This window comes from Podarcis cretensis, assembly GCF_951804945.1.
Source record: "Podarcis cretensis genome assembly, chromosome: 15".
Classification (NCBI taxonomy): Eukaryota; Metazoa; Chordata; class Lepidosauria; order Squamata; family Lacertidae; genus Podarcis; species Podarcis cretensis.
The window spans coordinates 21,817,809-21,842,732 of NC_137185.1; the positions used below are offsets into that span (position 1 = coordinate 21,817,809).

General features: G+C 45.2%; 1 protein-coding gene across 12 annotated transcripts in view; it reads right to left on the bottom strand.

Annotated features, from left to right (window-relative positions):
- Positions 1 to 24,924, bottom strand: part of GRAMD1B (GRAM domain containing 1B) — a 214,431-nt gene that overhangs the window by 3,975 nt on the left and 185,532 nt on the right. For all 12 annotated transcript variants that reach the window (XM_079954674.1, XM_079954677.1, XM_079954670.1 and 9 more), the window contains 14 exons: positions 22,500 to 22,603; positions 22,294 to 22,389; positions 20,479 to 20,559; positions 19,095 to 19,210; positions 18,017 to 18,176; positions 14,984 to 15,170; positions 13,497 to 13,640; positions 11,104 to 11,222; positions 9,916 to 10,058; positions 9,197 to 9,300; positions 7,383 to 7,586; positions 6,464 to 6,554; positions 1,105 to 1,212; positions 861 to 978 (listed from right to left, as the gene is read on the bottom strand). In XM_079954674.1, coding sequence (XP_079810800.1) covers positions 861 to 978; positions 1,105 to 1,212; positions 6,464 to 6,554; positions 7,383 to 7,586; positions 9,197 to 9,300; positions 9,916 to 10,058; positions 11,104 to 11,222; positions 13,497 to 13,640; positions 14,984 to 15,170; positions 18,017 to 18,176; positions 19,095 to 19,210; positions 20,479 to 20,559; positions 22,294 to 22,389; positions 22,500 to 22,603 — 1,775 coding nt within the window. The remainder of the gene's footprint in view (positions 1 to 860; positions 979 to 1,104; positions 1,213 to 6,463; positions 6,555 to 7,382; positions 7,587 to 9,196; positions 9,301 to 9,915; positions 10,059 to 11,103; positions 11,223 to 13,496; positions 13,641 to 14,983; positions 15,171 to 18,016; positions 18,177 to 19,094; positions 19,211 to 20,478; positions 20,560 to 22,293; positions 22,390 to 22,499; positions 22,604 to 24,924) is intronic.

The following is a 24,924-nucleotide window of genomic DNA, read 5'->3' on the forward strand; positions in this document are numbered from 1 at the left end:
TAACGGAAGAAACTCCACACAAGCAAAGGGAGATGCAACTGAAATTGAATAGCTCCTGCAGTTGATGTTGCTCTGTAGGCAGAGGTTCCCTGAAGTACCCACTTTTCTGAGGGCTTTCCTTTCCTGATGGCAAGACCCCATTTCCTTACAGCTTGCCAAGTGAGGGTACTACGCAGTTTTGTTGTCTTAAAAACAATAGCTATCTCCCTCACACACACATGGGTCCAGTCATCTCACATGTGTCAAGCATGATGGCCAAATATCTGCTTGCTGATTGCTCTGAGGTGAATGATGCCTTTAGGCGTCTCACTTATATGGCTCTCCAAGTCACCACACACTGGGATATGTTCTACACACAGAGAAAGCAAATTGGTGGATCAGAGCCACTGGCTGTGTGCATTTAGTGCGGGAGTTACAGCACACAGAAAGACATATGGGTGCCCAGCGGGTGGGGGTGGGGAGTCTGCAACCACACAAATGTATTCTAATTTGCTAGAAAAAGGATAAGCAATTAGCAACCCCCAAGGCAAAAGCTAGAAGCCCCATGATAGCACCTTTCGGTTTAAAAAAGTGTGCAAGGCTCTCTTGGGGAGGGTGAAGGGAAATCTGTGCTTCAAGATCAGCAGCCAAGTTAACTAAAGTTCAAAAATAATGATTTCCCATCTTCTTGACTCTGAAGCATTTTATTTTCTGTTCAAATCTCCCTTCCACGAGTAATTAGCTCTTCCACAGTGCTGTAGAAAACATGAACCATGTTCATCCCCCTGTGCCTCTGGCAAATGGTTTGTGATTTCAACTGGTGGCATGCAGGGAAAAAGGTCAGTCACATCCATACCAGGGTTCTAGGTGCAAGTTCTCACCTGATCTAGGAGAATCACGGATGATTTGATGATCTCCCGCCACTTCTGAAGCTCTGTGTCATGATACTTCTGCTGGGACTCTAATAACTGGGCCCATTCAGTCTGGGACTGGGGTAACCTGTCAGGGCAGAGAAGGAAAGATGAGCCCTGGGAGGCAGTGCAGAGTTTTTTTACATTATTGGGTTTCAATGGTGGTTTGTCCACAAGAGGGACAGAGTGAAATTTTGCTTGTAGGGTGTGTTACCTTTCCTGTAACCGTAGACCCTGCCATGCTGTGAGGGTTTGAGTAGTGTATTCCAACATCCAGAGTTTGTAGAACAGCATCATGTTGAGGATTACCAAAAGCACCAGACTGGAGAGGGAAAGAAGAAAAATGAAAGACATGCAAGCTGGACTGGGGCCCTTCCTCCAACTCACACACAAAGCCCCAACAACTAGGAGGACCCCTTTTCTGAAAAGCCTCAGACAGATACTCACTGTCCTTTTTATGTGATGAAATGAAGCCCTGTGCATTTGTGCATGCTGAACCCATTCTATGGATTCACCGTGGATATCTTATTCATGATCGGACATGCCCAAGTTTCAACATTGAGGGGACACCCTGAGCAGAAGAGTTTCAAAGTATTCACTTACTATAGAAACATCTGGTCCGCCTGACACCCCAGCATTTATTGTAAGCCACCTTGAGGCTTTGTGGGTAAAGCAGATTTGGGAGTAAGGTGGGGATAAGCCCACCTTGTAGGAGATGCTGAGCCCACAGTCCCCACCCTTCTGACGCAACATGCATACAGTGTTGGGAGCTCGGCAAGTCAAGAGTCCCTGGGCTGAACCTGACTTGCTCCCCTCCATCCTCCTTTCTGAAACAGATGGAGCAGGGGGAGCTCAGGAGCCAGAATAGGAGGCCCCCTCCTCTCTTGCTGCCCCCTCCTTTCACCTTCTGGAGGTCTTCTTTCAGCCCAGGTGGAAAAAGCTGCATGAGCTTTCTAAAGCAGGACAGAAATAACGCAGCACAGCTAGAGCCACCCTCACCTGAGAGCTGAATGGAAAAGAGGGGTTCTTTGTTAAGTTTTGGGGAGCAGCAACAAAATGACATGAAAAAGGGAAGAAAAAGAAGCACAGCCCAGGAGGATCTGAGCAGAGATCAGACAGACAGAAAGCGTTAAAAAAAAGCAAAAGTCCAGCAGGCTGGGAGGCGGAAGGAGACAGGTGAGAGGAAATCAAGGTGAAGAAGAAGTAGGAGGAGACGGTACCTGAAACAAATCCTAATGGGAGCAGGGAAGAGAAAAGAGGGAGGAGGCGAAGGTTAGAAACACAACTAGAGTTGAGAGAGGAGAAAACCGCAAGGGGGGGTAGTTCTTCTAAAGGACACACAACAGACACATATTGGGGAGAGGGGTTGCAGAGCAGCGAAGAGGAGAGAAGAAGAAGACACCCAACATTGGTGATGCAGCAGTGGGGCAAGGGGCAGGGAGGTGCACAGCACTCATCATGCCATGTACCAGAGGGCACAGCTAACTCCAAATCCTGAGAAGCTTAGGATAGCAAAGGCAGGATGTAACCAGCACTCAGTGTCAAGAGGCAAAACCACAGAGTTCCTTGGGGAGTTGATGCAAAATGAGAAGAAAAACTAGGCATGTGGAGTGGGGAAGGGGGTCTTTGTGCAACAGTGGGCAAGGGTGAGACTAAGACATCTTTGAGGAGCAGTTTCCGGCTGCTATCCAGTAGCCTTAGGACCCTTTCTCCTGCATGGTCACTGGTCTACCCTTTAAAAACAAGGACATGGTTTCCATGTGTCGTAGTAGCTAGCATGTTGGAACAGGGAACTGGGACCAGAATTTGAATCTATATTAAAGTCATGAAGCTCATTGGGTTACCTTGGGCCAGACTCTTAGCCTAGACTACCTCACAGGGCTGTTGTGTGGATAAAATGCAAGGGGGAACCATGTATGCCTTCACCATGAGCCCCTTGGGAGAAAAGGTGGGGTAGAAAGATAATAGGTAAATGAAAATAAATACTCTCTTCCCCAATTCCTGAGCACCATCAAAAACAAAAACAAACAGAACCAATAAACAACAACCGCTTGCACGTACAGAAATAAAGTCTTTATGTCAATCAAAACCTGGTATGCAAATTAAGGATAGATATCTGATTTATTTCATTTGCAGAACCTGCCCCCCCCCCCTTTCAAAAGGCTATGTATGTGGACTTAGATGGCAGAGCCTCTAATGGTTGTGGTTTCCACCAGCAGGTGGCACCACTGTTTAAGTCATCAGCTTGTAGAGACAAACTGCAACTGAACCAAACAAAGTACCTAAGGCTGTACAGCATAACAGACAAATCAGTCTTATAGCTAGACTTTTAGCTAGCCATTGGTTTGAGACCTATCTACCAGAGCAGGAGAAAACAAGCTTGCTCCATCTCCCACGTGACAACTCTTGAGATATTTGAAGATGGCTATCATATCTCCTTTCAGTCTCCTTTTCCAGGCAAAACATAACCAGCTCCCTCAACTGTTCCTCATAAGGCTTGGTTTCCAGACCCTTGACCATCTTTGGTGCCTTCTTCTACACTCGTTCCAGTTTGTCAACATCCCTCTTAAATTGTGGCAACAAGAACTGGACACTGTATTCCAGGTGTGGTCTGACCAAGGCAGAATAAGAGTGGTACTATTACTCCTTGGGAGCTGTCATTTTTTAAGGGCACTGAGGTGGTCCCTATTCCCCTCCTAGAGCTACAATTCCCAATTATCTCTTTAAAGAGGGGTTGATAGGCCACTCTGGGAACTGTAGCTCCAGGAGGGGAGTAGGGGTAGGGGTCTTTGAGCTACAGTTCCCAGGATTGTTTGGAGGAAGCCACAAAAATTTAAGAGCGCCTGGACTATAATTGTCTATCAAAAACTTTACTCTTGTGGTTATCACCACAACAGCTACTCACTTTGGGTTTTAGTAAAGCAAACAGTCTAATTTGTTGCTGCCTTATTGATATTGAGCATCAGAACAACTTGGACACAATTGTATGACTAGTTTCCACCTTCCCATTTCAACTCTCTGGCACCCTATCTGCATAACCTAGCAATTCTAAAATATAGACACGCTTTTACGCTCACAAGATTGAATATCTTGCCCTTGGTTGTACTTGAGGGACGATTCCAACAGATTCCACACAAAAAACGCTTATCATAGAATCATAGAATTGGAAGAGACCACAAGGGCCATCGAGTCCAACCCCCTGCCAAGCAGGAAACACCATCAGAGCACTCCTGACATATGGTTGTCAAGCCTCTGCTTAAAGACCTCCAAAGAAGGAGACTCCACCACACTCCTCGGCAGCAAATTCCACTGTCGAACAGCTCTTACTGTCAGGAAGTTCTTCCTAATGTTTAGGTGGAATCTTTTTTCTTGTAGTTTGGAACCATTGCTCCGTGTCCGCTTCTCTGGAGCAGCAGAAAACAACCTTTCTCCCTCCTCTATGTGACATCCTTTTATATATTTGAACATGGCTATCATATTACCCCTTAACCTTCTCTTCTCCAGGCTAAACATGCCCAGCTCCCTTAGCCGTTCTTCATAAGGCATCGTTTCCAGGCCTTTGACCATTTTGGTTGCCCTCCTCTGGACACGTTCCAGGTTGTCAGTGTCCTTCTTGAACTGTGGTGCCCAGAACTGGACACAGTACTCCAGGTGAGGTCTGACCAGAGCAGAATACAGTGGCACTATTACTTCCCTTGATCTAGATGCAATACTCCTACTGATGCAGCCCAGAATTGCATTGGCTTTTTTAGCTGCCGTGTCACACTGTTGGCTCATGTCAAGTTTGTGGTCAACCAAGACTCCTAGATCCTTTTCACATGTACTGCTCTCAAGCCAGGTGTCACCCATCTTGTATTTGTGCCTCTCATTTTTTTTGCTTATGTCCCTGTGGAGATGGCAGTCTCGAATTGGTGGCGCATGCCCTTCTGGCTTGCACTCTTTATAAAGACTTGAGGAATGAGGTTATCACCCCTCTTTTATTGTCCATTCTGGGTCACCAAACCACTGCCACAGTGTCCTTTCTCTTGGCAGATCAAGATGAGCAGGTGACAGCAAAGGTTGCAAGGTTTTTAGCTGGGGCAATCAGAATAAGATCCAGCATTTGACTATTGATTCAAAACCCCAAAATGTATTTTATATAACTGACCTTTTATTTCTATTCTTTGTGTATTGTATTGTTGTTTTATTGCTATGGCCAATGGCTGATGCAAATAAAGATTCATTCTAATGTGGTAGGACACTGCTTTAAATGTATAATGCAGATGAGTTCCTAGATTCACACATTTGTGTGTGTTTGTTCAGAGTCTTATTCAGCAAATGGTCAAGTCATTCCAAAACTCTGTAGAGTTCAATTTATCTGGCATTATTTTATTTTATTAAAAAACACAGTTCTGCTTTTAAAAAATGAATGAAAACATTCTTCCAGACCAACCAACAGGCACAGCATTTTAAAATGCTGGATGGGTGAATTTGAAGCTGGGGAGATGATAGATGCTGTGGTTTCCCTTGTTTTTAATTCAGCTGGTACAACTTATTGCCTCCAAAATTGGACCAGTCCACAGCTAAAAGGTCCCCAAACTTAACCAAAAACAGGAAACGCCACAAACGGAGCAAAACATATTATCGTCACAACACATTAAATGCTTATGTGTTGCAGAGTTATACTCCTCTGCTTCCTGTGCAAAAACGGGCCACACCATTTTTCTCTGGAGAGGAGGAGGAAGGCACACAATTACATCGCAAACCGTAAGCAAGCTCCGCAGAAGCCTGAACCCTCTCAACCCTTGAATTCCTCTTTTCCAAACATGCTGGGTCTTTTCCCAATTGACTCTTGGCAAAGAAGCAGTTCATTCCGCAATCCTCTCCACAGTTGCTTCTTGGCTTTGTCTCCTTCCCCATCTGCCCTGCCCCAGCTCTTCCCCTGCCCACATAAACAACCACTCCCTCTTCAACATCTATTAATGCCAAAACACCTCCTAGGATCCCCAGGAATGCGAACCTGATTCAGGGTGAGGGGAATGGACTTGGGATACCTCAAAATCTGGGTGGGAGGGATTTTGAGTTCAATCATTCTGGAAATTGTTGCTAAACCACCTGAATTACATCTAGCTTATCTACTCCAGGACATTGACTCTTATAGGACATTACAGGATGCCAGATTCCTGATTTCAGTTCTTTCATATAAAAGACTTCATGGAATGCTGCATGACTACTAAAAACCTAGTAAACTCTATGCACCATCCTTATCTTCAAGGCCATAATATGGTACATCTAGAGATTGTAAGTAGTGTGATGGAGATTATGCGTTGAAATATTTTAGTTGATATTTTAGAATGTTAAATGCTATTTTTATCTATTGATTTGTTTTACCTTGTGGGCTTATAGCCGAATAAAGTACTATCTATGAGTGGGAGGGATCAATTTACCAAAAAATAAAAAATAAAATTCTTAACACCATTATAATCCTACTAGACTGCAGACTAAAATGTAGGGAGGGAGGGGGAGAGAGAGGGAGAGATAGAGCGCAGTAACAGAACAAGGAAACTGACAAACCAGGTCGAAGAATCACTTACACACAACTGATAATGAGCAGCAATTTGGAGACGCTCTGCAGGTGGAAGCCGCTGGGACTTTCCTCAGGGATATGCCGTGTTTGAGTGGAACCTGGAAAGCAGCATTCGTTTTACACTGAAGAGGTAAAGTCCCTTCCCTTAAACACACCCAAAGGCATATGTCCCATATATTCGATCTGCAGAACTGTCATCATTACAGATGCCACATAATACTCATTCTGCATTTGTAATAAATCAATCTTTTGACGTGGCAGCAACTACGCTTCAGAACTCCCTGCCTATTGATGCCTAGCTGGCTTCTTCCATGTACTCTTTTTGGGGCCTGCTGAACACATTTTTGCTTAAGGCAATCCCTATCCAGAAATGTAGAACACTGAGACTTGTTTAAATCTGTTTTTAGCTTCTCACTGATTTAAATTTTTAAAAAATGTTTTAAATAGTCATTTATGTGTGGTTTTGTTTTGTCTGATAATTTCATAGTTTTATTTCATGGTTCCCCCCCCCCCCTTACAATCAAGTGGTCTATACATTCCATAAAATAAACACATATTGGGGAAGAGAATCCTCCTTTGGTTGCCCACACTATGGTTTAATATCAACAACGCTGTACGACAGTGTTTCCCAAACTTACAATAACCACATGCCCCATTTTGAACTTAGTCTTATTGGGGTACCCCTTCTCAGGCAAAGATAATTTCGGGATAGTTGTAATAATACTGTGCCATTTACCTTTTGAAACCCTTTCGCGTACCCTGCGCCACAATTTGGGAAGCGCTACTCTAGGAAAACCACTTCCCCTTAGGGACCCCTATTCCACACCCTCAACAAAACTACCTCAGAGGGACCTGGGCCTCTGCCCATCCCATAAGCCTAAACATGTCCCCCCACCCCGCCCCCATTTGCACATGGTGCTCCTTACCTGCCACACGCTTGATTCGACCTACAGCTTCCTCGTCTGTGGGGGTGGTTACAGGGCTCAGCACTTCCTCCAGGTGAGGCCCCCTCAGGTGAGTATGGGGCCGCTTCCTCCGGCGCACTGTGGATTGCTTGCTTGCCTTCACTTTGGGGGATTCTCGATGGAGCTCGGCTAGATATGTGCTCTCTGTTTTGGTCAGTTCACTCTCTGCCAGGGAAAGCCGGGGGGAGGGGGCAGGTATCGGTCATGGAGAGAAGGCACCGCTTTCACTTCAGCCACAATGGGGGTTATGGCCAGGGGCACAGGCATCATCACAACAGCGCCTGTTTTCAGCCTCCCCAACCCCACCCCATCGAGCCAGTAGCTTGAAGGGACAGAAATACATTTACATATAATGAACCCGAAGAACTGCCAGTTGCTGTTTTTCTGTACATATACGCTGCCAGTTCATTTCAGGGCCTAATCTGAGGTGTTTAAATTGTTTAAAGTTCTAAATAACACAGTCCCCAAATATCTGAGACACCACCTCCTTCCGTAGAAACCCTCTCACTCCCTCAGAATTCTGGAGTGGTGACGGCCCAGGACAGGGCATTTTCTGTGGTAGCCCCTGAGTTGTGGAATTCCATCCCAGCAGAGGTGTGCCCCAAACCCTCACTATATAGCTTTTGGGGAATGTTGAAAACACACCTCGCTGACACCTGATATGTGTGTTTTCAGGGGCCCACTCTTACTTCTTCGATTGTAATCTGTTAAACTGTTTTTAGTTCTGAATTTTAAATCATCATAACATACCTGCTGATGACGGGTGGGCAATACATTTTATAATACCAATACTATTATTAATACATGAGAGGTCCAGAGGGAGGCAATATCAGAACAGGCCTTTTCTGCATTGGTTCACCATTTAGGTGGCAGGTGAAAACATTCCGCTTTAACTAGGCCTTTGGCTGTTTGACATCTGGTGCCCTTTTAAATGCGGGAGAGGGGGGATTATTGATTTGCTTTTGTTCTTATTTTTATTATGTATTTTGTGGTTTTTATATTGTAATTTTATGTTGGGAATTCCCTGAGATCTGTGGTATACCAATTTTTAATAATACTAATACTAATACTACTACTAATAATAATAACATACTTATACCCCACCCATCTGGCTGGGTTTCCCCAGCTACTCTGGGTGGCTTCCAACTGAATATTAAAAACAATACAGCATCAGACATTAAAAACTTCCCTAAACAGGGCCGCCTTCAGTTGTCTTTTGAAAGTAAAATAGTTGTTTATTGCCTTGACAGCTGCTGGGAGGGCGTTCCACAGGGGAGGTGCCACTACTGAGAACCACTGCCTGGTTCCCTGTAACCTCACTTCTCGCAGCGAGGGAACCGCCAGAAGGTCCTTGGCACTGGGGAACCTCAGTGTCCTGGCTGGATGATGAGGGTGGAGACGCTCCTTCAGGTATAATATAATAATATTAGGATAATAATGGAGACCTTTAGTATTAGCATGCAGGGCTAAAATACTAAAAGGAAACTTTTTGACAATCCGAAATGTTTCAAAGGCTTAGTTTTATCTACTCCATTGGTTGAGTTTTATGGAGTTTCAGTCATATGCCACATCCCATCACAACAAACAAATGGAAACATAACTAGATGCTTTAGCTCAGGGTCAGGAAATCTGTGGTCTGCAGTCCAAATGCTGTTGTTTTATGACTCCCATCATTTCTGATCATTGGACCAGGCTGGCTGAAGCTGATGGGGGTTGGTCTGCAACAACATCTGGTGGGCCAAATTTCCCCAACCCTTGCTCTAGCGAGATCTCACCTAAATGGCGGAAATAATCATCTAGGCCACTCCAGAAGTTCTTCTCAATGAAAGATTTCACCAGCCCCCATGGCTGTTTCCTGTATCGTAGCTCTGTAGAAACCCTGAAAAAGAAAGAAAGAAGAGGTCGCTTCCAAGAGCTGTAACTTTGGCCTCATGAGCATTTGTTACTACCAATTACCTGCTTTTGGATTTTCAACGTGAAACGTTTTCCAAACATGGTATTCCTCTGAAACTACATTTAATACTCTCCTTGCTCCAAATTCAAGGAATTTTCTTTCTGTCTGTCTGTCTTTCTTAAAAGGCCTTGTGCCATTTTCAGCAACGTATTAAATTGCTGTCTTTTGTTTTCAGCTGTTCTCAATTTTCTTAAGTGTAAATTGCCTTGAGACGATGGTTTAGAAGACAATTAATAAATCATTGATGGTGACGATATAATCATCATAATCCTAAATGTGTCACTCTATCTGCTTTTGCCTCTGGTTTCGCCCTCCACTGGCATGCAGCTCTTGGAAAGTTCTCGAGACAACATAGTCCTCTGGCTGAAAAATGTCTCCCACCCTCCTGGCTTAGAGTAAACTGAGTGTTACTAGCCTCTGAGACTTGTATTTCCAAGCTTAGAAATATGAGCAGCAGCAACCTATCTGGGCAGGTGTCATTCAACTCCGTTTATCACAGTCCTTGCTAATATCGCAAAGCTATAGCCCTGCCATACCCACCTGAGTCGGCATTTGTTTCTGGCAACGCGCGTCAATGTGTAACGATTAATTGTGTAGAAATAATCATGGTAGGGGACATCGTGAGTTAGCACCTCTGCATCTATCACATAGCACTCGCTCTCTTGGCTTGCTTTGTACATTGTCTGGAGAAAGCAGAGAGAGAACAGACAGAGGCTGTGATCACATGGAATAGTTCAGTCTATACAGCATAAGACTCTTACTCTTAGGATTGTGGGTTTGAGCCCCACGTCGGGTAAAATATTCCTGCACTGCAGAGTGTTTGGACTAGATGACCCCAACTCTATGGTTCTATGATCTGAGCTTTCACATGATGTAAGAGTCGCTTTTGGAAAACTAATGGGGTATAGCATGGGTTTGGTGCTCATTTCAGTGTTACTCGATTCTAGAAAAAAAAATCAGTTTGCAACCCCTTTAACCTGGAAAATCATGGGAGTAAAGTGTCGGAATTTGGGGCAATATATGTATTTCATAATTTATTTCATAAAATTATGCTATACTAACACACACTTCTTTCCTGACATTTTCATGGGGGAATCATGGGGGAACAGAAGCAGGCATGTGTGGACAGGGCGGGAGAGTAGCAATGCTGTCCAATGACATTAGTTGCTGTGCAACACCACGTGTGATTGAAATTTAGTGTGATGTGCTGGTATATCGGTAAAAAAGCCATAGTTCCATAATGCAACAGGTACTGCGGCAGGAAAGGAACGTTAGAAAACAAGACAGGAGTGCTAACATTATCAGGGAAATTAATACAATATACACCGTGTCTGAATGCACTCAGAGTCTATGTCCACATTTACAACAAACATTTAAAGCACTATGACATCACTTTAAACCGTCATGGTTTCCTTCAAATAATTCTGGGAGCTGTAGCTTAGAGTTCCCTTACATACAGAGTTCCCTGTAGCTTAGAGCTCCCTGTAGTTTAGAGTGATTGACTGATAAAACCACGCTGGGAATTGCAGCTCTGGGAATTGGGGTCTCCTAACAACTCTCAGAACCTTTAACAAACTACAGCTCCCAGAATTCTTTGGGGGAAGCCATGACTGTTTAAAGTGATGTCGTAGTGCTTTAAATGTATAATGTGAATGGGGCCTCTGCAGCCTTAACTGAACCATCCTTACTTCAAGCTGAACAGCCCAGTGCAGGCTTCGGGCTTCTCACCTGAGTCTCAGTGACAGTGGCAGTTTTGGGGGCTAGAGGGTTGGTGAGGGTGATGGTATAAAGGATAACTCTGCTCTGATTGCCAGTTTCTTCCTTCTTCCAGGGATGAAAGACAATGTCTGGGAAAAGAGAGAGGAACAGATGAAAGAAAAGTGCTTCTTCACACAGCGCACAGTTAAACACTGGAACTCTCTGCCACAAGAGGCACTCAAGGCCACCAACTTGGATGGCTTTGAAAGAGGATTAGATAAATTCATGGAGCAGGAGGAGGAGGTAACTGATGACTACCAGCCAGGATGGACAAACTCTTCCTTCACAGCTGGAACATAGCTGTCAACTTACAGATTTGAAAATAAGGGACCAGCAGCCTTGAAAATAAGGGATCAGCAGCCAAAATAAGGGATTTTCCAGGCACAGGTATGTTCAGCTTCTGAGCCCCTCCAAGCCAAAGGCAGAAAGCCCAGCCAGCAGCCAAACAAAGCCTCAAGCGGTGGTTCCCACAGCGCAGCAACCCGGCCAAGGGGATGCAGCAAGGAAAACCACCATCACCTCTCCGCTGGGAAGCACTGAGCAAAGGCGAGTCCCCAGGCAATGCGGCCAATTTAATCGGCACAAGGCATGCAAGCTCCACCCCCCAGTTGTTCTTAGACTCCTTATTGGTGAGCAACGCAGCCAAGCAACACAGTTGGAGCCTCCCTCCTCCCTGGCCGGCAGGGGGGGAGGGAGAGGAGCTGCTTCCTTTGAAACCCGGGAAATTTAAGGGACATTATCAATAAGGGACAGCAGCAGGACACGGCGCTGGGATAAGGGAGTTTCCCACCAAATAAGGGACGGTTGACAGCTATGAGCTGGAGGCAGCAGTGCTTCTGAATACCAGCTACTGAAAACCACAGGAGGGGAGAGGGCTTCTGTGCTCAAGTCTTGCTTGTGGGTTTCCCATCACAACATCTGGTTGGCCACTGTGAGAGCAGGACGTGCAACTAGATGGGCCAATGGACTGATCCCGCAGGCTCTTCTTATGTTCAAAACAAAGGCCAATGGGTGAGAATGCAAAGCACAACGCAGTTCCCAGGGGAAAATAAAAACGACTCCCATGACCAAAGTCAAGCCACAGCCCCACCTCCACCCCAGCTGGCAGACTCAGCAGGGTGGACACAGAAGGCTTATTGTTTGGTATGCATGTGGTGCCTTTTATCCTAAATCCTTTCTCCCTTCCATTGATCAAGTGGGCCATTAAAAGTTCCCATTTTTAAAACAGGAAACTGAGGGCAAAAAATAGTAATTTGCCCAAGGCCACAGAGAGAGAAGGGGGTGGGATTTCATCCCAGGGCTTTCAGGCCCAAAGTTCACATTACTTGAGCCAAACCACGGCTGGATTCACACTGAGGCCCCTCTAATTTGTGAGGCGCTGCAATCTGATGAGACCGGCCAGATGGTCCTCAGGTGGGTTTCAGGTACCTGTAGTTTATCTAAGTGAATTTTCAAAGGGAATCTGGGGAGGTTTGCTGAAGCTCTATAGGAACTGTTTTCAGGGAGGTTTTCGATTAGACTTGCACATGTTCTCACAGGGGTTTGGCAGAACTTAGGAGGAGTTTTGATAAAGTCTGGTGGAGTTGCCCAGGGGAGCTGAACAACTCCAGAGAACCCCACTAATCACGAGCATCTCTGCTGAAGGTGTGGCAATGTCCCGTCCGACTCAATATCCCAATCTGAGCTGCTTGGAGGAAAATGTGTGATATCAATGATCCAAATAAAATACAAATTAGGTGCTGGGCAGGGTGGGGTGGAAGAATTGTGGGGGGGTTGTCCTTTTCCCACCAGCAAGAACATTTTATTCTTCTTGGTTTTCCATTGTCATAAAAAAATAAAAACCATGATACAGAACTCAGGCAATGGAACAAAAACCCTCATTGTTACTTTGGCTGAGGGTTAAGGTTACAAAATGAATTCAGGAAGATCACCCTCCCCGCCACATTTTCTGACCCAAATCTTGGGAACTACAATGTTGTGAGAGGCATAGGGAATGGTTTGCTGGTGATCTTGAGCAACTGCTGTAGAACTACAAATCCTCAAAGACCTTTGGTTGTGTGGATGTGCAACATTTTATTTATTAAAATTTATATAGCCCTTGATTGTAAACAACAACAACAACCCAACAACCACAAAGCAGTTTACAGAAAGTTTAAAATGATGAAATCATCAGTAAAAACAGTTAGAAACAGTCAGATTAAAATGAAATAAAAAAAATCAAATCAACAGAAAGCTAAAAACAGGTTGAGAGAAGTGTCAACATTTCACGTATCTGGATAGGCTTGACTAAAGAAAAATGATGTTAGCCGGTGCCAAAGAGTACTATTGACTGATGTAAATAGGCAAGGAGTTCCCAAGCTTACCAGAAAACCGCCGCTGCTCCATAAAGTCCCTCAAGAATGGAGAGTCTGTGAAGAGCAGGTCATACAGCTTATCCACACTAAAATTGAAGACTTCGTTCATGTACTGCCGTCCATTCAGATCATCGTAAAAGGCCTGAACTTCCCCTGTATAAAGAAGCAGAGAGCTTAATGTTGCAGTCTTTCACCTGACACACCTGGACGCAATAGTCTGGGCTCAGGGGAACACTTACGATGCCTGCAAACATGACACTGATTTTGAGATTGTCAGTTCCAGAGATGAGTCCGCAAGCAGGACCCCAAAGGCAACGCTGACCCTGCTCACAGATTCATCCCTGAAACAGTTAAGTAAACCTGATGTCACATTTCCATGTAGGAAAAGATTGTGGGATCCCTTCCGAAAGTGATCCATGAATGCAAAATGTGAGAGGAGATCTTCAGGAGGACTCAATGAGCTCTAACATCTCTGCCATTTGATCTGGTTCCTGAGTAGTCAAAAGTCTCATGTGAACTACATGTCTCCAAAGAGAAGGCTAATCCTGAATATTTCTATTCTGTTTGGTGGTATTTTATTTCTTACGTTTCAGATCTGGATATGCAACAACATCTCCCTGCATCATCTAGAGAAATATGACTGTACTGAGTTACTTCTGGGTGTAATTATTCCTCATGCTTATAATTTTGTATGCCTTGCCTTGCTTTTATACACTAAGTTGACTTTATGTTATTACTTATCTGGTTATATTATGAAATATTGCTAAAATCCATTTTAAAACTCTCATGTGAATCCCACCCCCCACTAATCTAGGAACATCTCCTGCACAAGCCTTACTGAAATCAATGCAGACTCGTCTGGCAGTTGCTTTTGGTGGACAGTGCTGGGACTGTCTAACCATTAACCTAATGATGATGCAAACTCTAAAAGTAATCAAGCAATACATGCGACCTAGAGAAGAACAAAGGAATATTAGACATCATTGGAAATCCAGCAGATGGATTTTGAGCTTGGAAGTCCTGAGCCTTCCAAATTGGTTGTCAGACAGTGGTACCTCAGGTTAAGAACTTAATTAGTTCTTGAGGTCTGTTCTTAACCTGAAACTGTTCTTAACCTGAGGTACCACTTTAGCCAATGGGGCCTCCCGCTGCTGCCACCGCGCCGCCGCACAATTTCTGTTCTCATCCTGAAGCAAAGTTCTTAACCCAAGGTACTATTTCTGGGTTAGCGGAGTCTGTAACCTGAAGTGTCTGTAACCCGAGGTACCACTGTAGTATTCAAGATGGGGGGCAGGGGACACTTACAGGAGCTGTTAAACCAGGCACCCCCAAACTCAGCCCTCCAGATCTTTTGGGACTACAACTCCCATCATCCTTAGCTAACAGGGCCAGTGGTCAGGGATGATGGGAATTGTGGTCCCAAAGCATCTGGAGGGCCGAGTTTGGAGATGCCTGTGTTAAACCCACCACAATACCTGCAGCCGCCAGTCACACACCTTCATCGTGAGTTTCCGAGGAATCGCTGAGTTCAGTTGGAATGTCCTCATTGTCATTGAAGTCCAGGGAGGGGGAATTAATGGGGGCAATGATCTCAATCTTGTCTCCGATAAGGTTTGCGATTGTCAGCTCCTTCTCTGAGGGGACGTCAATGACCTCCTCTTCCTCGGGAACTACTCCTTCATACTGGAAAGGTGCAAGAAAGATCAGGGTGTTACTGCTGCCTTAAGGGCAATGCTGAGGCTTGTCAAACATGGCTGAAACTCTATGGGGTCAGTGTGAGCGATTTCCCATTGTTCCCTGTGGAAACAGAAAGACCTAGGCTTGCTCCATAAAAATTAGCATGATTCCCTTTCCATGTGGACTAAGATGGTTTTGCAACCTGTGAGACTACGGCACGAGTTTCAAAGAGCCTGGGGCCAAATGCAATTCTTACTTATATTGACTTGTGTCCTTAGAAGGGGATTAGATAAATCCTTCAAGGAAGGTCCAGCAATGGATATTAGCAAAAAGGGGATAATTGGAGCTTCCATGCTCAGAGGCCGTATGACACTGAATACCAGCTGTTGGAAAGCAAAAACAGGAGAGGGGAGTTGTTGACTTCCACGGCCTGCTGATGGGATTCCAAGAGGCATCTGATCAGCCATTGTGGGAAGAAGGTTGGCGGACCTGGCAGACCTTCAGCTGGAACTCTTCTGGTACTCTTATGCACACTGGGGTACAAACATATGCAACCATCACACTATATGCAAGATGGTCTTATTACATCCATTTATATTGGGGCACCTCCCTTTTGTATACTTATGGTAGGGATGGGGGAAATGTGAAGCCCCCTAGATGTTTTGGGCTCCAAGTCCCTTTAGCTTCAACCATACTGGCCAATGTATGGGGGATTCCCAAGTGGGGAATGAGAGAAGAGAGCAATATTTTTAAAAAATAAAATTAGAAAAGTACCATATTTTTCGCCCTATAAGACGCACTTTTCCCCCTCCAAAAATGAAGGGGAAATGTGTGTGCGTCTTATGGGGCGAATGCAGGCTCCTTGGCTTCAGTGATAGCAATGCGAAGCCTCCGAAGCCTGCGCTCCGGAGACTTCGCGTTGCTTCCGCTGAAGCCAGGAGAGTCTGCTCTTTGAGGCTGGCGGTAGGGAAAGCAGCGCTTCCCCCATCGCCAGCCCCAGAGGATGGGGGGCAGCAGGAAGGCGCGCGATGCCTTCCTGCTACTCTCCAACCTGCCTTTGAGGCTGGCGGTGGGGAAAGCAGCGCTTCCCCCATCGCCAGCCCCAGAGGATGGGGGGCAGCAGGAAGGCGCGCGATGCCTTCCTGCTACTCTCCAACCTGCCTTTGAGGCTGGCGGTGGGGAAAGCAGCGCTTCCCCCATCGCCAGCCCCAGAGGATGGGGGGCAGCAGGAAGGCGCGCGATGCCTTCCTGCTACTCTCCAACCTGCCTTTGAGGCTGGCGGTGGGGAAAGCAGCGCTTCCCCCATCGCCAGCCCCAGAGGATGGGGGGCAGCAGGAAGGCGTGTGATGCCTTCCTGCTACTCTCCAACCTGCCTTTGAGGCTGGCGGTAGGGAAAGCAGCGCTTCCCCCATCGCCAGCCCCAGAGGATGGGGGGCAGCAGGAAGGCGTGCGACGCCTTCCCGCTACTCTCCAACCCTCCTGTGGGCTTTTGCAGGAGATGGGGGAATTCCCCCACCTCCCGCAAAAGCCGTGTGCTCTTTAAAGGGGCTCTGCGACTTCTGCTGGCTTTTCTACAAGGGGGGGGGGAATTCCCCCACCTCCTAGAAAAGCCTGCAGGAGCCGTGCACCCTTTAAAGAGCAAGCCGCTCTTGGGGGCTTTTCCCCGAGGAGGGAGAAGGGACTGACTGCCCGTTTCAGTCCCTTCTCCCTCCTGGTCGAAAAGCCCGCAGGAGTCACGCTGGGCTCCTGTGGGCTTTTGCAGGAGGTGGGGGAATTCCTCCACCTCCCACAAAAGCAGGGAGAAGGTCTTGGAGTAGCGCACAGGCTGCGTGCAGCCTGTCCACTGCTCCCAGAGCTGCGGGGGGGGGGGAATCATATTTTTTTACTTGATTTCCCCCCCTGAAAACTAGGTGCGTCCTATTGGCCGGTGCGTCCTATAGGGCGAAAAATACGGTAAGCAGTAAGATCATAAAAACCTACAAAGAGCCCTGCAGTGGCTCATCCAGTCCACTGTAGCCACCAAGATGCCCATGGGAAACTGGCAAGCCGGGCCCTGGCAGAAGGCAGTGGAGTTAGAGCATAGCCACGTGGCTGGTAGATGTTGATAGCCTTGCCCTCCATGAATTTGTCCAATCCTCTTTTAATGCCATCAAAGTTGGTGGCCTTTCCTGCATCCTGTGGGAGCGAGTTCCATAGTTTAACTATACGCTGCGGGAGGAAGGACTTCATCTGCCCTGAATTTACATTAGGAAAGGAAAAGACTGTCTAGGGAGAGGACATTGTTTTGAACAACACTGAGACTATGGTGCTAAGAAGGCAATTGAGTGAGAAGGAACTGGCCATGCCGTTTGAGGAATGCGCTCTGAGGATGTGGGCAGGCCTTCGTGAGAAAATGTTTCAGCACCCAGCTTTAGAATGAGAACGGCGATCTGCCCAGCTGCAGAACTTGTATGTGGAAGATAGTAAGACCGATGCTTAAAAAGTAAATACACTTAAAAAAACAAAAACAAATCCACCACTATAAACCAATTAAGGACTATCTACAAAGAAAACCATCTACAGCTTTAAAAACAAAATACACACACCAGGTTGATTACAAGAGAGCCACCATCAGTGTTCCAACCCAAATCCATTGGGAACTTGAATATTTAGATTAATTACAATCCAGATTCCTTCTCTATTTAGGGAAGAAGAACCATGGCAGTTACTGCTTTCCCTGCATTTAGAGGCTAAAAAACAACATTGAAAGACAGAAATTAATTTGGGGAAGCTACGTTAAATAGCAGTCCCCTGCCTACCAATGCACTGGGTCAGATCAAAGATGCAACTCTGCAAGAGGAAATAATGCCTACTGGGACTGGAGCTTCGCTGCTTCCTGTCGGTGTCAATGTGCTACTATTGGTGACAGACTTCTTAGGAAGCTGAGGGCTCGCCTCCGGTTTGGCCTCCATGCTGCTTTTCGAGGAGCTGTCGTTCACCTCAATTTCTTCCACGGGGATCTCTTCACAGTAACTAAAAGAAGAAGCAGAGACGAATGTTGAATTTCGCCAGCCCTCACATCAGTCAGCTGCTAAAAGCACCGGAGAGTGAAACCAAAGGAGTAAAAAAAATCCCGTAGGGGAGCTCAGTCAGTCTGTTGCAGCCAGGACAAGAAAGAAACCTTGTGACATCATTGTCCCCACCTGGAGTACCGTGTCCAGTTCTGGGCACCACAGTTTAAGGAGGACATTGCCAAGCTGAAAGGTTCATCGAGGAGGGCAATCGGGATGATCAAGGGTTTGGAAACCGAGCCTTATGAGGAACGGCTGGGGGAGTTGGGCACGTTTAGCCTGGGGAAGAGAAGACTGAGAGGTGATATGATAGCCGTCTTCAAATATCTGAAGGGCTGTCACGTGGAAGATGGAGCGAGCTCCCCCCCCCCCCCGCTGCTCCAGAGGGTAGGATCTGAAGCAAAGGATTCACATTACAAGAAAGGAGATCATAACTTTCTGACTGTAAGATGTGTTTGACACTGGACCACACTACCTTGGAAGGTGGGGACTCTACTTCATTGGAGGTTTTTAAAGAGAGGCTGGATGGCCATCTGTCAATGATTATTTAGCTGTGATCTCTGTGCTGGAGGGGGTTGGGGAAGATGATGTCTTCCAACCCTACAATCCTATGATTCTATAATCTTAAGGACTAACAGATGCATTGTGGCGCATGTTTTTGGAGACTACCATCTACTTCCTCAGATACATGAAGTTACAGGCATACATGGTGGGGGTGGCAAATTGCACATAGTGAGGTCAGACAGAAATGAAGCATATTTCCCACCCTGGCCTGATCCAGCATTCCCAGCCCACGTGAGTGCCTGAGGCAGATCCAGCTTCTGACCCTTGTGCGCTAAAGTTTGTTTGACACGTCTCCGCACGCTTTAGCTCAACGTACCCCATCGTGTTGAAATCATCGTCAGGAGGCACGTAGTCTTCATCATCACTCGTCAGCCCTAGTTCACTACCATAACACTGATGCACAAAGTGCCAGAGCTCCTTTGGACACAGGGGCTGTGGAGAGAAACACTGTGGATTGGGACCCCTCCATAGGAAGGTGACAAAACCCAAGCAGGCGAACTACGCTTGCTTATGGCTCCAAACCTAATTATGACATCTACCTATTTTCTTCGCCACAAGATCTGTAGTAAATGCACCAACAAAAAACTGTATGTGTCATCACATGTGAAAATCATGCAAGGCTCTTGCGACCGATGCCTTGGTTTGGAAGCCACAGTGCAGATAATTCCCATGTTGACAAACATAGAATAGGGAGCCATTGTCAATAACATCATGATTTGAGTTTATTTAAAAAACCAAACCAACTGCACGTCACCAACAATACTTTAAAGAAAAAGTGATCTGAAGCAGGCTACAGTCTCTGGTAGCTATCTATGCATATATGCATGTATATATACTTCCCTTGAGGCTTTTAGACTGAAACAATGGAAGCCTTGTACACAAAGAGCTGGATTCTCAAAAGTTAATATGTGAAAGGGTCAAATGCATTGGTAGCCCTAAAAAAGGGAGATGGAAAAGAGAAAGACGTCCTTGAAAGCCAAGCCAAACAGCTGTTGGGATGTGCGCAGGCAGGCATGTCATAATCACATCATCAAAACAGGGCCTTAAAATTTCTAACCAGTGTTGGAATTCAGAAAGAAGCTTGCGGTTTTTAAACCATGAGGCTAGGAAAGGAGAGATTGTGTAAAGAGGGTGATAACAAGAAACCATTTGTTAAAAAATGAAAACCCGGTGCATTCTTCCTGAACAAGATGAACTTCTGGTGAGGCTTGACAAAGCTCATAGTCCAGGACAATGCAAAGTTCAGATGGGAAAAGTTTAATTAAAGAGGTGGTGCAGTGTAGCCTTTTTATTTTTTAAAAAAGCCAAAGAGCCATGAGCAAGGATGTACCCAGTTCAATTATCATCAATGGGTTCTCTTAATCAACTTACCGCCTCTCATACATCACACCTGGCAATACGGGTGAACTTTATAAGAGTGCTGTAAGCATCGCTAAGACACAGTATTTGGAGCATTCAAAAATTGTAAACTCAAAGTATCAGGGCCTTTTCTGCTGTGGTACCTCATGTTCAGAATGCTGATGTGTGGTTATAGTGTCCTTTTTACCTATACTGTTCTAATTGCTTTTCCGTTATAGTGTGCGATTTTTACTGATTGTTAGCTTCCTTGATAAAGTATTGCAAAAAGGAAGAGTTTGTACTTTTCCTGTAAATAAACACATTCATATCTATGTGAGGATCGTCCCCACATCTCCATTTACCTTTTCAAGAAGGGCATTCTGCCAGAGCCTGAACATCATCATGTATGTCCTGTCTCGGGCGCCGAAGGAAGTGAAAAAGTGCTGTTGGAGAACAGAGATTTGGCAAAGTGAAGCAGAGAGCTTCCTATTTTCCAAGCAAATTATATGAGAACTGAGAAGCTTGGTGGTAGTAAGGCAAAACGAGCAAATGCATTACTTATGCAACTTAGACTCAGTAAGCTACTTACATAACACCCCTTTGTTATACTATCCGTTTCATAGCCTTGAATTTATTTTTCCACAGCTAGGGTGGTCCAGGGAACAGTATGCATGTCACAGAGCTGGTCCAAGTGTTCTTTTCACCTGTTGACCTCTGCATTTAACTGTTTCTGCCAAACCGACAGCCTGTGATACACCACCCTCAGCACACATCATTAAATTATGATTAAGGTATTCAGCGCCATAAGTGAAACTTTAGAGAGTTTTTATCAGCAAGAGAAACAAGCCTCTACCCAAGGAATCTACAATTGAAATGTGAACAGTAAGACAGTGATGGAGAATGAGCAAAGGCATAGGCGCATTCTTATACATGTCTATTCAGACATATAGCCCACTGAATTCAATGGGACTTATTCCCAGGTATATGGTTGTAGGACTGCACTCTCAGTCATCATTTCAAGGACCAAGAATTAGTTCCAAGGGGAACTTGCTAAGGGCTTCATAGGGGCAAATGAGCCTAGATGGTTTTTTTAAAACTGAGTGAAGGATCACTGCTCATTGTATATAATACACCCCAAATTTACCTACAGTAAACACATCCTGCAGTGGTTTGCATTGTCTCAAAACTCTGCAAAAACTTGCTTGGTTCAAGGAACAACAAGACAAATATAAATACCCTGGTGGAAAGCATATCAAGAGAAGCAAAATGCCTCTCAAGAGAAGCAAAAAACCACTTTCAACTCTCTTCCAGATGGGAGCTTACTGCGGAATTGGTGCCACTTAAGAACCAGGCCCAGACAGAGGGGGGCCATATGGGCCACTTGGCTTGGGCCTCCGATTCCAAAGGGGGCCTCAGTCAGCATATTCACAATCGCAGGGGATGCACTGGGGGGAACGCGGAGGCGCAAAAGTCCAGGGTAAAAAAGGGGGGGGGCACATTATCTACCTGGCCCAGGTCTCTGCCTGGCTCTGCAAAGCCCTGTTAAGAACACATGCTTTTCGTAGCACCCACACTTTGTCATCGTCTCAAAAATGCCAGCCTGAACTGAGAAACCAGGAATGAGAGAAAGTGAATGTGCCAAATGTATATACAGGACAACTGGGTCTGAATGACCCATTTAGGCCTCACATGGAAGCATCCTTAAAATTTACTGTCTCACTCCAAACTGAGAACTGGCCCATCTTTAACACACTTGGATTCACGGAGGAGGAGAATAGATATCAGTGGCTACTACCCATGGCAGCTGGGCTCTGTCTCCATGGTTGGAGGTGGTTATGCTTCTGACTACGAGTTGCTGGAAACCGCAAGAAGGGAGGGTGCCCTTGTGCTTGGGTCCTGCTGGAGGGTTTCCCACTGGCATGTAGCTGGCCAGTACATGAGAACAGGATGCTGGACTAGATGGGCCATTGACCTGATCCACCAGGCTACCGTTATGCTCATGTTACTAGTAAATTTTCTTTTTGTAGCTGCCAAATGCACCCCGAGGAGTTCTGCACCATGTCAGTCAATTCCTGGGGCCAACTCTGTCTGTCTCAACTCAATAGTTCTGTCTACCAGCAGAGCCCTCTGCACTCAGTTCTTCGGATGCATCAAGAACCGAGGATTCTGGCACGCACCTTTTCAGTGTCAGTGCAAACTTGGATAGCGTTAGGAATGAGCCGTGCAGTTTTTTCCTTGGTCATAGAGCAGATGTCCTTCAAACGGACAGTCAACTGTGCAAAAAAAAAAAAAAAGAGAGAGACGAAGGAAAGTGTTAGCAAACACATTTTCAGAACAGTCCTGAAATGAGCCCGTTGGTAGAGGGGCTAAGGAAGGCACCCACCAGTGTTTCCCAGCGGAAAATGTTGCTATAGAAGCATATCCAGTTTTCAGAGAGGTAGAGTCGGCCCTGCAGGAGAATGTCTCTTTGAAGTGCACAGGAGTAATCTGCAGAGAGGTAAGAGGGTGTTGCCATCACCAACAGAAACAATACATACTTCTTAGGAATCTAAAAACAGCTGGGAGTCACACGCGGTATAAAATAAGTACAGCACAGCCAGGAACGCTACAGTCTAAATAATGGCAACATGAAAACTCATCTGCTTTTATTGGACTTGTGTTTTTAAATTGTTTCAACTGTTTGCTGCCCAGAGGATTCTCCTGCTTATGAGGTGACTAATAAATGTGATAAATAGTGAAGGGAAGCCACTGAAAGGAAAGGCGCCTGGGAGATTTGTCAGAATAAAGTGAAAAATGAGTACAGTGGTACCTCAGGTTAAGAACTTAATTCATTCTGGAGGTCCGTTCTTAACCTGAAATTATTCTTAACCTGAGGTACCACTTTAGCTAATGGGGCCTCCCGCTGCCGCCGCACCATTTCTGTTCTCATCCTGAAGCAAAGTTCTTAACCCCAGGTACTATTTCTGGGTTAGCAGAGTCTGTAACCTGAAGCATCTGTAACCCGAGGTACCACTGTATGTCTGGGGAGGCTGCTTAATGGGGGGGGGGGAGAGAAAGATGAAGAGCATTGCCTTTCAAAAATGTTACCCAGCCACACTTTGCACCCTCCTCTCGATGGTCTATACAGTGGTACCTTGGTTGTCGAACTTAATCTGTTCCAGGAGTCCTTTCGACTCCTGGAACCGTCAGAAAACCAAGGTGCGGCTTCTGATCGGCTGCAGGAGCTTCTTGCACTCAATTGGAAGCTGCAAAAGCCGCGTCGGACATTTGGCTTACTAAAAATATTCACAAACCAGAACACTTACTTCCAGGTTTGCAGCCAATTTGTTCAACAACTAAGCCGTTCTGGAACCAAGGCACCACTGTACCTCCTCTTTCATTATTTTGCTCCTCTACCTTATTCCTCTTGATGTGGGATGTACTTTATGGATGACCCTAAAAGATATCAGGAATGAGGTGCAGGCCTCCTGAGTAATGAAGCCAGCAACAGATAGAAGGAAACAGAACACCCCAAGAAAAAATGCTCAAAATGAGGTAGAGAAGTTTTTTTAAAAAACTTATCTTGTTCTGTTCTTACTATACAGTACTTTCCAAATAGATCATGATGAACAAATTGCTGACTTTGCATCTCTGCCTTAGAATTAAAATACGAGATGTAAGCATTATTTCCTTCTGATACATAAAAACTGCCGGTATGATAAATTATTTTTATACATTATTTTTATATATTTTCCCCATTAAATTTATATATTATAGAAACAAGCTCAAAGCAAGTTTATAAAAAGAATAAAACTATCAGTAAAGACAGTTATGTGCAGTTATTTAAGACATTCAAATAATAACTAAAATCAAAACACCCACAAACGTTCTGTACTTCTGGGTAGGCTTGTCAAAACAAAAATGTTTTAAGCAAGCGCCAAAAGGAGTGCATTTGAGAATGGGATGGGAAACTGTCATAACAGAAGCAGTGTATTCTTATCACGATCAGGAGTGTGAACAGGGCAAGTAAACAGGGACGTTTACAAGGGATTGGTAGAAGACAGAGAACAAAGGGAGCTTGTGCCTTTTGAATTGTCTGGCTGCCTGTCCGAGCTGTCTGGGGGTTGGACTAGATGGCCACGGGGTCCCTTCCAACTCTATAGTTCTATGACTCCATGATTCCATTGGGCTTTTATGCAAAGATGGGTGTTAGTCTGCATCACTTTTTCTTCATTAAAACAGGAAATTAACCTTCCTTCATTAGAAATATACTTTCAAATATGAGATCAACATGTTCAGAATTGTTCGGAAATAAATAGAATCCCCCCCCCATCACCCAATATTGCAAACATGCCCTGAAATATGTTGTCACTACATAACAAGATCATGCAGAAATGAAATTTTGATTTATTAGTATGTAATGATTGTGGAAATTATGGGATGTGAATTCATAGTTTTCATTCACTGGTTAGAGAGTATGCACTCTGTTCCCCTGGCATGTTAATTCTTCACAAGAGCTTGTGGTGGCTGATCCTAATAAATGTGAATGATGCAAATGTATGCTTAAATTCTGCCATCTAAGGGCCGTGCAAAATCCCATGTTGACATTGCTCTCCTACCAAAAGAAAATAGAGAGAGAATGTGTGTATTTGTGTATTAGTTGATTAAAGTAATACTTGGTCGAAAGTATTTCAGCAAGGGTTATAAAGAAGTGCAATACACACACACACACACACACACACACACACAGTGTATCCCTTTGTAGAATACTTGTGTAGAAGACTCCAGTGCCAAAAACTTTAATACAGCATTTCCTTCCATTTAATTAA